This window comes from Microcaecilia unicolor, chromosome 4, assembly GCF_901765095.1.
Source record: "Microcaecilia unicolor chromosome 4, aMicUni1.1, whole genome shotgun sequence".
Classification (NCBI taxonomy): Eukaryota; Metazoa; Chordata; class Amphibia; order Gymnophiona; family Siphonopidae; genus Microcaecilia; species Microcaecilia unicolor.
The window spans coordinates 364,014,184-364,027,358 of record NC_044034.1 but is presented as its reverse complement, the minus strand read 5'-3'; the positions used below and the strand labels follow the sequence as shown (position 1 = coordinate 364,027,358).

Below are 13,175 nucleotides of genomic sequence, written 5' to 3'. Positions count from 1 at the left end.
ACTACTTCAAAATACAGCTGTGAGCCTGATTTTTTTTTTGTACTAGAAATTATAGCGTATCCCCTCCTGTTGAGATCTTGTCATTGGATTCCTATAAGCACTAGAGTGTTGTTTAAAACATTATGTTATGTTCATAAAGTGACATATGGTCTTGCTCATATTTCTTTAACTGTACAGTAGAATTACTTATCTTCTACTGAGAATGTACGTTGCTGTAGAGATCGTTGAATGCTGTTTTTTCCTTCCCCTAGTGGGCTGAAATATTAAAAGCATTGGATACCATCTTTTTCCACTGGTTATGTTTCTGCTTGGAATGACCTGCCTATAGAAATTAGGTTGGATAGCTCCTATTATTCCTTCAGGAAAAAGTTGAAGACCTATTTTTTTTAGATTTATGTTTCATAGAATTTTTTTTTTCCTTTTTTTCTTGACCAATGTAATTCTTCTTGTTGTGAGTTGCTACATTGTTAGCTTTTACCTTTTCTAATTATGTGTCAGAATTGTATATTCCTTTACAGGGGCGTAGCCAGACAACACATTTTGGGTGGGCCTAGGCAAGAATTGGGTGGGCACCAAGTGTTCTCTCTCTCTCCCCCCCCCAAAAAAAAAAACAAATTATTTCAGCTGGTGGAAAAAAGCTTCTTTCCACCTTGGCAGCAGGCATGCACTGAAAACTGAGCATGCACAGGTGCCATCAGGGGGAAATCTTCAGCTGGCGGTGCTTGGGATTCCCACCAGTTACCACTAAACATGTGCTACTGTTGGGTGGGCCTGAGCCATAAATGGGTGGGCCCTGGCCCACCCAAGCCCACCTGTGGCTTCGCCACTGTTCCTTTATTATGATGTAGCTAAGTTGATCTGTTCATACCTTTTTTTATATTACTTTTTGTAAATCGCCTAGGACCAATTTTTTGGATTATGCGGTATATAAGCTATAAGCTAAAATAAGACAAGACATTTACTAGAATTCACAATATACAAGTTCTTGAGTGGACTATGATATTGAATCTTTCAATAACTGTAAAAAAAAAAAAATTACCCAGTTACATCTAAACAATACGGTCAGTCTCCCACATGGCATAAGGCACTACCAACAAAAAAAGCCAGCAGACTCAAAAGCATAAAAGAAAATAATCATTTCTAGCTCTTAAAAACAAAATAAATATACCAGTCACTGGCAGGGCCTCGGACTATCTTCTTTGTGTGAAATCCTGTGGTAAACAAGAATCTAGCAGCAAGTTGTATACTAATCATAGTTATTTCTTCTGCTTCAGGCAATAGATGATCTTGTCCTGCAAAAAAAAAAAAAAAAAAAAAAAGCAGTAACATATGAATGAGCGCTAATTTGCTCTTTTAGTCTTGGTATTATTTTACAGCTTCTTTATTTTTGCCTAGACACATTTTCACATTATTATTTTTAGAATCACTTGCTCTTATTAGTCATTTGCCAATTTAGGTATCTTAGACTTTTCAGAAGTTACAAAGATAGATGAATGGGCTGCCTAAGGATCAGCAAAGCATCTACTTTACCTTAAGGCTCAGAAAAGCAGAAGTGGCTAAGTAAACAGTTTCCAATCATTTTAATACAAATTTTCACAAATCTTATGCCAGGAAAATGATAAATGATAACAAATATGAGTTTTAATGATATTTTTAAAAGTCTAGTGGAATACATAACATTTTGACAAGTACTGCTAGTTTAAGAGACGAGGTCATCTTCTGAAGGAGTTGCAGCTAGTGAGAACTGATCTTCCCGCTGGGTGAGTGTTGACATTTCTTTATACTCAAGGGCTATTTTGGTTGTTAAGAACAAGAAGCTTCATGCTATAGAATAGATGGTTGATAAGAAGTACAATTTGCTCACTCTTCCGCCTACCCCAACCTTCACACCTTGATCTGTACAGTAGATTACTGCAGAACAAGCAAAGGGTGGAGTGAAAACACACATAAAAAGGTGTGTGGATAAAACAGCCTTTATGAAAAAGACTCAACATGGTCACTGTGTTTCGGCTTAAAAGCCTGTTTCAGGAGTCGATAGCAGCTCTGGCTGATAGTGTGAAGCTAAAATATCACATATATATATAAAAAAAAAAGAGCAAACAAATGTCGAATACCTCTATTAAAAATTCATACTGTACCACTGTGTAATATTTAAACAAATGCAATAACAATCCAAATAGTCCTCCTGTTGTAGGACACTACTGCCCAATTAAAAGGCTAGGAAAAAACTGTGCATAAGAGACAATTAGTGGTCTTGTAAGTGTAAATACTAAAATTAAAAATAAACACAGTAGGTCATTTATAGTCAATACAGTCAAAGGAGTTAACCCTTGACAGCCAAAACAAAAATATGTATTCTCAGCAGCCAAGCAGGATCTACCTGGATTTCCACATAAAATACCTGCCTGTGACAGGTTATGGTCACTACACCTGATGCAAAGAGATTCGAGACAACAAGCTGTAGCAGTGTTAAGGAAGAGCGGGACTTGGGGGTGATTGTGTATGACGACCTTAAAGCTTCCAAACAAGTAGAAAAATAGACAAAGCCAGAAGGATGCTTGGGTGCGTAAAAAGAGGGATGACCAGCAGGAAAAAGGAGGTGATTGTGTCATTGAGTACGTCTCTGGTGGGGCCTCATTTAGAGTACTGTGTGCAGTTCTGGAGACCGCACCTATGAAAAGATATAAACAGGATGGAGTCGGTCCAGAGGGTGGCTACAAAATTAGTATGCGGTCTTGAACACAAAAAATACAGGAAAAGGCTTATGAACCTCAACATGTATACCTTGGAGGAAAGGAGAAACAGGGGTGATATGATACAGACATTCAAATATTTGAAAGGTATTAATCCGCAAACGAACCTTTTCTGGAGACGGGAAGGCGGTAGAACTAGAGGACATGAATTGAGGTTGAAGGGGGCAGACCCAGGACTAATGTCAGGAAGTATCTTTTCACGGAGAGGGTGGTGGATATGTGGAATGCCCTCCCGCGGGAGGTGGTGGAGATTAAAACGGTAATAGAATTCAAACATGCGTGGGATAAACACAAAGGAATCCTGTTTAGAAGGAATGATTCCGCGGAATCTTAGCCGAGATTGGGTGGTGACGTCAGTAATTGGGAAACAAAATGGGAGCTGGGCAAACTGCTATGGTCTATGCCCTGATTGTGACTGAATAGATAGGGATGGGCTGGAGTGTAAATTTTAAGGGGTTTCGACGTTAGTACAAGAACAGTGCTGGGTAGACTTCTACGGTCTGTGCCCTAAGAGAGGCAGGTATCCACATAAAGTATCACATACCATGTGAATGAGTTGATCTTGTTGGGCAGACTGGATGGACTGTACAGGTCTTTATCTGCCATCATTTACTACGTTACTATGTTAGTAACCTCAGAATTTCTGTTACAATACTGTTGAACATTACTGTTCATATAGCCAACAGGAAAATGCTGGACTGGGGAGCTAGGGCTGAGAGCCAAGTATTAAAGCACCTGCATATATTTCCAGAATACTGTAAATACTATTATGTTCAATATTGCAGTGCATTATTTTGATATTTTTGGTACATAGTTCTCTGGAGTGCATACAGTGTGTATAATGCCATCAATAACAGACGTGCTGGTGGAGGCAGTTGGGGTTCTTTCCTGTTGTGCTCAAAATCACCCCATTACCCCCCCCCCTTATTTTAATTTTAAAGAGTCGTGCTCATAGAGGGGAAGCAGTGTTCCCTTTTAAGCTGTGTTAAACATCCAGTATCTGAGTAAAATTTGAGTACCTATAAACTATAGGCAAACAAGTAGGAAAAGCATGCAGAGTACGGCACATGTAATTCTTTCCAACCTCCCTCCGAGTATTTATGTATACGTGTGGCTTCATGTCTGTGTATGTATCTGTAAGATGTGCTCACAAGGTAAGGTAATGTAATGGAAAAATTTTGCTTGCATTAACTCAGTCCTTAGAGCAGGGGTTTTCAACCAAGTCCTGGGGACACACCAAGCCATTCAGGTTTTCAGGATACGTACAGTGAATATGCATGAAGTAGATCTGCATACAATGGAAGCAGTGCATGAACATTTATCTCAAGCATAGTCATTGTGGATATCTTGAAAACCAGACTGGCTCAGTTTGTCCAGAGAACTGGGTTGGGAACCCCTGCTTTAGAGAGAACACTGCTCCCCTCTTCAAGTTCAGCTGACCAGTTTGCTCTCTCCAACCTTCCATCCCCAGACTTACTCAACTACCTTGTGTACCCCCTCCTTACCCAAGTTCAATTGCAGTTTGCTTTCTTCCCTCTCCAGGCTTTCTGTTCTACCTCTGAGTCCCACACTTTCTTTCTCTCCTGCTTTTCGTGCTCAATTCCATCCCAAGCTCTAGTCCCTGCTCTCTCCTCCCAGCACTTTCTCTGTCCAGGTTTGAATCACCAAGCTTCCTTCTCTTGCCCACCCAGCAAATAAAGGGAACTTCCGCCCACATCATCCTTCATGACTCCACGCCCAAGTTCTTAATACTGTTCGTCCAGGGTCGCAGTCAGCACGACCTTCCAAACGTTACTCCACTAGGGCCCAGCACCTTAGTTTGAATGTTATCACTTCATCCCTCTATAACACCATGCCGACGGCCCGATGAAGTATTCCTCCTTACCCCAGTGACCAAGCCCTGCTCCGTGGACCCTCAAACAAATAAGTTCAATAAAGGGATGCCAGCTGACCGAACATCTTGCTCCTACCCAAACCGGCAAAACATTCTCTGAATCTACAGACCAGCACTATAATCAAACTAAGAAGGCTAACAAAAACCACATGCTCGCTACAAGCCCCCCATCCCATCTCCTGAGGAACCACCCAAAACAGCACCCCCTCAACATTAGAAATTTGAAAAAAAAAAAAAAAAACCCTCAAACAACCCCAATCTGCCCTAACTCACACCAGCCTCGAACCATAGTGGAACACACCGGATGAAGTACTCAACATATCCTAATCCATCCACATCCAAACTACACCACAACAAACACCGATCCTCAAAACAAATCCACGGCCGAAGATCATAAACCTTACCATCCCTCGATGCACAAAACAGAAAAGTCCTCCTGACTCAAAAAACCAATAACCAAATACCTATTCATATGCCTACTTCTAAGATCAATATTTAACACAACCACATTAACCTATGCAAATGAATACAAAATCCCAGTAATCCCTTATCTATATTGCAAACATCACAATGCGCTACCTATTGAAGCCAACCAACATGTTCAGACCTACCACTCATAGGCCCAACCTTTGAAACACACACAACTCAATCAAAACCGCAAAGAAGAAACACTCCACCTCCAAAGGTAGACTTCAACGTCAAATGTAAAAGATCACGCTCGCTAACAAGGATGTCAACACTTACCAACCCATCCCCATCGGATACACCAACGCGAGATCAGTAGTCAACAAAACAGACTATAAAACACTGGATCGAAGAGGATCACTTAGGTCTAATATTTATAACTGAAACCTGGCTCCATTCTAAAGAAGATCATATCATCAAAGATATATGCCCACTAGGATACAAGATCATGCACTTGGGGTTGAGGGAGGGAAGAGCTTTATTATACAAATCTTTCTTCCAAGCGGAAGCAATAACAGTCAATAACCCTCCCCCCCCCAACTTGAAATAACTGCAATCAAGCTCCATGAGGCATCCCTACAAGGCTAGCTCTGCTGCATCCTCTTTTACAGACCACCAGGCAAATGGACAGATGCCCAAATTGAGTTTAAGGATTTCATTTCAACCCAATGTGTAACTTATAACAATGTCCTACTAGCTGGAGACATCAACCTCCATTTAGAAAAAAGTGATGACACTCACACTAAGGACCCTTGTAGAATTCTTTCAACTATGGGATCTCCAACCTCTAACCCCAAAGTCCACCCATTCAAAAGGCCACACCCCGACCTTCTTGCATCTAGACTCTCCACAAACCAAGACTTCATACTTGGAAGCCATAGTTGGAACAATCCCTCTGAATGACCACTTTAAACTACATGCAACCCCTTTACTGGAAAGAAAGCAGGGGAACAAGGAAAAAAACACACACCATTTGCGAAACTTGAGGAAGGATAAACCATGAAATATTTTGGAACATACTGTACAAAAATCTGTCCTATCATTTTTATGAAGTTCCTTTCTCTTATTGTATCTTGTTTTTATTATATGTAAACCATTCTGATTTGCAGTGCAAGAAGACATGGTATAGTAAAAGCTGATAAAGAATTAAGTAAATTGAAAAGTATATGCAGAAGTAACGAAAGACTGTGGAACAAAAACAAAACATACAAAAACAAAGAGGAATGGAATCCCCCCCCCCCCCCCCCCCCCCCCCCCCCCCCCCCCCCCCCCCCCCCCCAAAAACAATATAAAGAAAAACTAAGGCAGATGAAACAGGTATTCTACAAAGAACAGTTAGGCCCAGATGAGCCAAATATTTAAAAATTATATAGACTCGTCAATAATATGCTAAATGTACAATCTATTGCATCCACAAATGACCCTCACCCATCTGCAGCAGAACTAGCCACACACTTTAAAACCAAGATTATTGAATTAAGAAAAGGTTTCAAACACTCCACCATCTCACCTGAATCTTTTATTGACGATCTAGACCAGGGGTAGGCAACTCCGGTCCTCGAGAGCCGCAGGCAGGTCAGGTTTTCAGGATATGCAGGAGATAGATTTGCATGCCATGGAGCAGTGCTTGCAGATCTATCTCCTGCATATTCATTGTGGATATCCTGAAAACCTGACCTGCCTGCGGCTCTCGAGGACCGGAGTTGCCTACCCCTGATCTAGACAATTCTCATGAACAAATCATGGTGGATTGACAGTGGACAACATTCCGTCCACTAACACTCAATGAAGTAAAAAACGCAATCAAAAAATCTTACAACACACACTGCACGCTAGACCCCTGTCCTAACTACCTACTGAAAACACCCCAAAGATCTTAATCAAATTTACACTCCACCTGAACTTAATGCTATCAAATGACCTACTTCCCCCCCGAAAAAGGCAATAGCTGACATCCATACCCAAAAACATGAACCTCAGTGCAAGCACAATAAAGAACTATAGACCCGTTGCCTCCATACTACTCATGATCAAGATCATGGAAGACTTAATCGCTGAATAACTAACGGGCTATCTTAATGACTTCTCAATCCTCCATGAACCACAATCTGGATTCAGATGTGGATATAGTACTGAAATGGTACTTGTGACATTACTTTCCAACTTCAGGTGAGAAATAAGCAAAGGCAAAAAAAAATTCTATTACTTCAATTTGATATGTTGAGAGCATTCAAAGGTCGGCCACCTGATACTAATCTGACCACTGGACTACTTTGGTATTGGGTGTGCCATACTAAACTTGTTCAAAAGCTTCCTAACATCCCAATCCTACCAAGTGAAAATGGGGACCACTAAATCCCCTCCCTGGAAAACTGATTGATGGTTCCCCTAGCAAACACACTCGGAAAAAATGGATACAACCCATTTATCTACGCAGACGGTGTTATAATCTACTTCTCCTTTGATAAAGGCATATCAGAAATTAAGCACAAAATCCAACTAGGAATAAAGACCATGGAATCTTGGTTGACAGCTTTCAGGTTCCAACTAAACACACAGAAAACCTAATGCCTGATGCTAACATCTAATCACTGCAAGACTATGACACCATCATTAGATCTGGATGAACAAAGCTCCCAATTGCAGACCATTTGAAAATATTAGGAGTTATCTTAGACTATGAATTAAGACTAGATAAACAGGCCACAAAAGTCATCAAAACTATGTTCCAAACCACGTGGAAACTGGGACAAATAGGAAACTGCTTCCCAACAACCACCTTCTGTATGTTAGTGCAGACCATGGTGTTAACCCATTTACTGCAGTGGAGTATATGCTGGATGCAAAGACTCTACCCTCAAAACACTATAGACAGCCCAGAACACCGCCACAAGACTCATCTACGGAAGCCCAAATTTGCAAGTGCTCATCCACTGTTGAAAGACCTCCACTGGCTCCCAAAGAACAAATATCTTTCAAGCTATGCACAATAATCTACAAATTAATATATGGATTGGCACCAAGCTACATGAAAAACTTAATCGACCTTCCGATCCGAAACTCAGTACAAGAGTCTCGTAATTACTTGAAACTCCACCTCCCATATTGCCAGAACATCAAATACAAACCCTCACACACAGCAAACTTTGCATACTTAGGCCCAAAACTCTGGAACTCTCTCCCAAGGTATATCCAAAGCATAACTAGCTACGTTAGATTCAGAAAACACCTGAAAGCCTTCTACTTTAAGGAACATTTCCCTGAATGATCAACATAATTAACAAATCAAAAAAACAGAAACTAAGCTCTTGATGACAGGCCCAATTGAATCTCTACTGATCACACAACATGGTCTCTTCAAAAGAATTATCTTAATTGACCACCCATCCCTCTCCATCTTGCCCATCTAATGCTGTCTGCATCATCCTACTGAGTTTACTCTTCTTTATATGCTCCTTAAAGATGATCCTTAACCATATGCTCATTTCATTATTGTCACAAAATAAGCCCTTTCCGTTCTCCATTGCCTCATTGTAATCCTCTTAATCAACGTGTTGACTCTCTCCAGTTTGTACTCCTTCCTTTATTGTAAGCCACATTGAAACAATTTGTCGACTGTATAATGTGGGGTATAAATGACAAAAATAAAATAAATACAACTCACTCTGCCTTTTCCTGCAATGAGGCCAACAATCGCATCCCTCTTCTTCCCACTTGCATGGTTGGTACTACCCAGGCCCTCCCCTTCTCTTCTTGCTGTGTAGGTCCCTGACCAAACTCTGCGTGCTTGAGAAATTCAGCACAATTTCTGCATTATGCCATTGTACAGAATTCCCTCAGGAGTGAGAAGTAATATGACTTGAACAAACATTCAGAAACAAGCTAGAAGTATTCATATCCAAGTAAGGACAGCTTTGATTTGAACAGCTCTCTGAAAAAAAAGGGTCAGTAAAATAAAACCTCTACAATTCTTCTCAGAAGAAATCAAGGTTTTATATAAAAGTAGTATTACAGAACTCTAAAAAAATATATTTTGAACAAAAAGCAGCAGCATTCTCAATTTATTTCCCATGGTAGAACTCAAAACTATGCAACTCTCCCACAACAATCCCTCAATTTTGAAAACAAAAGTGGCCTGAGACCTAGCTCTACACCAAGTTTAGCCCAGCTAGCACAAGATGCTCAAAAGTTATGAGGTGAGGGGAAGAGAAACAATAATAGGCCTCAGCACAATCTCAGCCTTTCTTTGTATCAAACAGAGGCTAACCTAAACCAGAAATACGAGTATATACAACAAAAATGTGCAGTACATGAAAAAAAAAATACACTGCATTCATATTAACAGTTTTATGTAATAGCAAACAACGCACTGTCTCCTTTTATAGTCAAACTGTGAAGTGAAAAAAACTGTTAAAAAAGAAGCCCATTAAAATCACCTGTGATGTCCAGCAGGGCTAATCATTACCACAAAATTCTCTCCCATCTACTAGAAGGAAAGGGTTTAAGGAAGGGGTCATTATAATACGGAAAGCCATTAACAAGTCAAAGTCTGAGTTGCTGTTCCTAGAAATCAATCCAGCATCTGAGAATATATAGATTAATTTTTTTTTTATACTGACCTGGGGGAGGATTCAAGTACACGCTGTTACAGGTTAGCAGTTTCTTTACAAACTGGAAATATTCTAAGCTGTACTGCATGCGATTGTGCATAAACTGGACATTCTGTTTTCGGACACTACGTTCTATGGCTGAAGGCATCTTAATCTGGTGAGGTTTAGAGGTGACCACAAGTTCTGTAATATATTTTATTAGTTCATTGTCTTTTTCATGTGTGTCCATACGTTCATAAAAAAGAATGTAAGCATTCCACCACCTTTTCTGACGTCTGTAGGACATGCGCTTCATCATATGATCAAACACTTCCCCCATGTACTCGCCACCAAAACACTGGTTCTTCATTTCTTCATCATCATCCATTTTACACTCTGTTACATCTCCATCATCAAACTTATACCAACGATTCTTCTCACCATCTCCACCATTCCTCTGGATGATATATGAGTAATAATGACCGCCACTGGCCTGGCCACTGTGCACTAATACACCAACTAGCCTGTATTTAGTACTCCCAGACTGCTCATTCTCTGTTTGTTCATTAGGTATCACCTGATTTTCAGGGGTTACTTCATCTCCTTCCAACTTTGCTACACCTGCCACTGTGTAAGGCTCCATATCTAGTTCTCGTGGAAACTCAAAATAATCATTGAATTTAATTGCACATTCCCTTTCCCAGTCATAGTCAAATCGTTTCAGTTGGATTGCAAGGACTGGAGGCAGCTTCTTAATGAGCAAACGCTTCACTGTATCAACCTATTAAAAAAAAAAAGAAGCAAAAATTCAACAATGAAAAAAGTAAAAAATTTCTTAAACACATCAAACAATGGGAATTCAGACTATGCTGAAGACCCTGTCAGCAAAGGAGAAATTAGATCTTACCTGCTAATTTTCTTTCCTTTAGTTACTCCAGACCAGTTCAGACGAGTAGGTTATGAATTCCTACCAGTAGATGGAGACTGAGAAAACACTAGCCTCAAAGTGAGCCAATAAGTACTTCATGCAGACTCTCTCTGGCCAGCCCTGCAATAACAAAGCTAGATGTACAACCAGGGGAGTCTTCCCAGAGCATACAAAATAAAGGAATTAGTCAACTAAGTTGAGCCCCCTTGATATGGATTAAACATAAACTCAATGTCAGCCTCTTTCTCTCTCTCTTTTTTAACAAAGGAACGAAAAGAGCACAGAAGACTCCAACACCTTATAACAGAACCACTGTCAACGTGTAGCACTCTGATTATATCTTCCTCTTTGCTAAATGCTGCTGCTTCTGCGCAAATGCCCCAAGATAAAATTCAGGGTGTGCTCTGAACTGGTCTGGAGGAACTAAAAGAGAGAATCAGAAGGTAAGATCTAATTTCTCATTCCTTGTGGTTCCTCCAGACCAGTAGGACATGCTATAACAGAAACTTCACAAGGGGGGAGATCTCTATGCCCATGGACAAAACCTGGTGCCCAAAACAGGCATCCTGCTGTGCCTGAATATCCAAGTGATAGTGTCTAGGAAAAGAATGGAAGGATGATCAAGTAACACTCTACAAATGTCTAGAGGCAGTAACAGACTACTTTCAGCCCAAGAGGCTGCCTTGTCCCCTAGTGGAGTGAGCCTTATGCATCTGCAGTACCCGACGCCTGCTGAGAAGATACACCTACGCAATAGCATCCTTCAACCATCTTGAATTGGAAGCCACACAAGTCACTTCCTCTTTCTTGGGGCCACCAAAGAGAACAAACAGCCAATCAGACCGGCAATCTTTTCTCTTGATATTCCCTAAAGTCTCTTCGAACATTCAAATAACACAAGACTCCTCTGCTCCGCATCGTCCTTGACATGGGAGACCACCACCAGGTTCACATGGAAAAAGGATACCACCTTCGTAAGGAAAGAAGGAACAGTCCGGAGAACCATCTTATCCCTATGAAACTCAAGAGCCAAAACAGACAATCGAGAGCCAGATTTGGCATCTGCATGGGCTCCTGGCATAACAGGGCGCCTGAAATTGGAAACCACGGAGGTGCACAAACCATCAGACCAACCAGATCTCCGTGCTACAGATGTCTTGACCAATCTGGGCCAACTAGAAGTCACCAGTCCCTCGTGGCACTCTATTCTCTAGATGATCCCGCCCATCAGAGGCCACAGCGGAAAAACACACAGGAGAATTGTCATGGACCAAGGCTGAATAAGGGCAACTATCACTTCCACTCAACTGAACTTTTGACGGCTGAAGGAACGAAGAGCCTTGGCATTGCCTGCAATGGCTATGACATCCAATTCGGGGGCGCCCCATTGCTAAACTAAGACACAAAGGCTTGGAGATCGAGACTCCATTCCAGGGTCCAACGAATTGCGTCTCAAATAACATCTGCATAAAGTCCACTCCAGCCACATGAGCACCTGAGAAATCCACCATATGACATTCGACTCATGCAAATGGCAGCCCTGCCTCTTGTGCTGTCTGAAGACTCTTCACACCCCCCTGATGATTCATGTACACCACAGTGGTGACATTGTCAGACAGAATCCTAACTACTTTGAACTGTACTAGATTTAAAAAGGCCTGCAGTGTCAGTCACACTACCCTGTTCTCCAGCCTGCTGATTAACCAGCTTGCTTCCAACTGGGTCCATCGACCCTGAGCTACCTGCCCCAGACAGTAAGCACCACAGCCCATCATACTCCGGAAGCTCAAGAGGCATCCCACAGGACAGATCATCCTTCACCAACCACAAGTCCAGACTCTCCCTCGCTGCCCCTGCTATGTAAAGGCATACCTGAAGATCCTAAGACTGGGGAGACCAATGGAAAAGAAGGATGTTGCAACTGGCACATGTGAGCTCTGGCCCAGAAAACCACCTCGACTGTCACTGCTATGGAGCTCAGGACTTAAAGGCAGTCCCACGCCTGTGGCCAGACCATGGACAACAGGCCGTGAACCTGCCCCCACAACTCCAAAGCTCTGACCTCTGTGAGAAAAACATGTGAGTAACCTGTATCGAAATACATACCCAGAAATTTGAGAACCTGTGAGGGAACCAGCTTGCTCTTGGCACGGTTGACAACCCAGCTGAGCTCTTAAAACAACTGAATGACCTAAGACGTTGGCTGGGCACTCTTGACCTGACTTCGTATGAATAAACCAATCTTTCAAGTAAGGGTGAACCAGAATGCCTTCCCTGTGCAGAGCTGCTGCCATGGCACCACCACCATTGAAAAGATCCTCAGCATCATTGCCAGATCAAAAGGCAGGGCACAAAATTGGAAACAGAGCACGGCAGAAACACTGATGAGACATCCAGATGGGAATGTGGAGTTACGCCTCAAAGAGGTCTAAAGTAGTCAATAACTCATCCTGCTGGACTGCTACTATCACCAAACAGAGTTTTCATGTGGAACCGAGGCACTTGGAATCCCTGTTGACTCCTTTGAGATCCAACATAGGACGGAA

At 41.7% G+C, this 13,175-nt stretch overlaps 1 protein-coding gene across 1 annotated transcript in view; it reads right to left on the bottom strand.

The window, feature by feature from the left end:
- Positions 1-13,175, bottom strand: part of USP9X (ubiquitin specific peptidase 9 X-linked) — a 377,318-nt gene that overhangs the window by 81,294 nt on the left and 282,849 nt on the right. Inside the window, exons 35-36 of the mRNA XM_030202341.1 lie at positions 9,732-10,482; positions 1,169-1,292 (exon numbers count right to left, since the gene is read on the bottom strand). Coding sequence (XP_030058201.1) covers positions 1,169-1,292; positions 9,732-10,482 — 875 coding nt within the window. The remainder of the gene's footprint in view (positions 1-1,168; positions 1,293-9,731; positions 10,483-13,175) is intronic.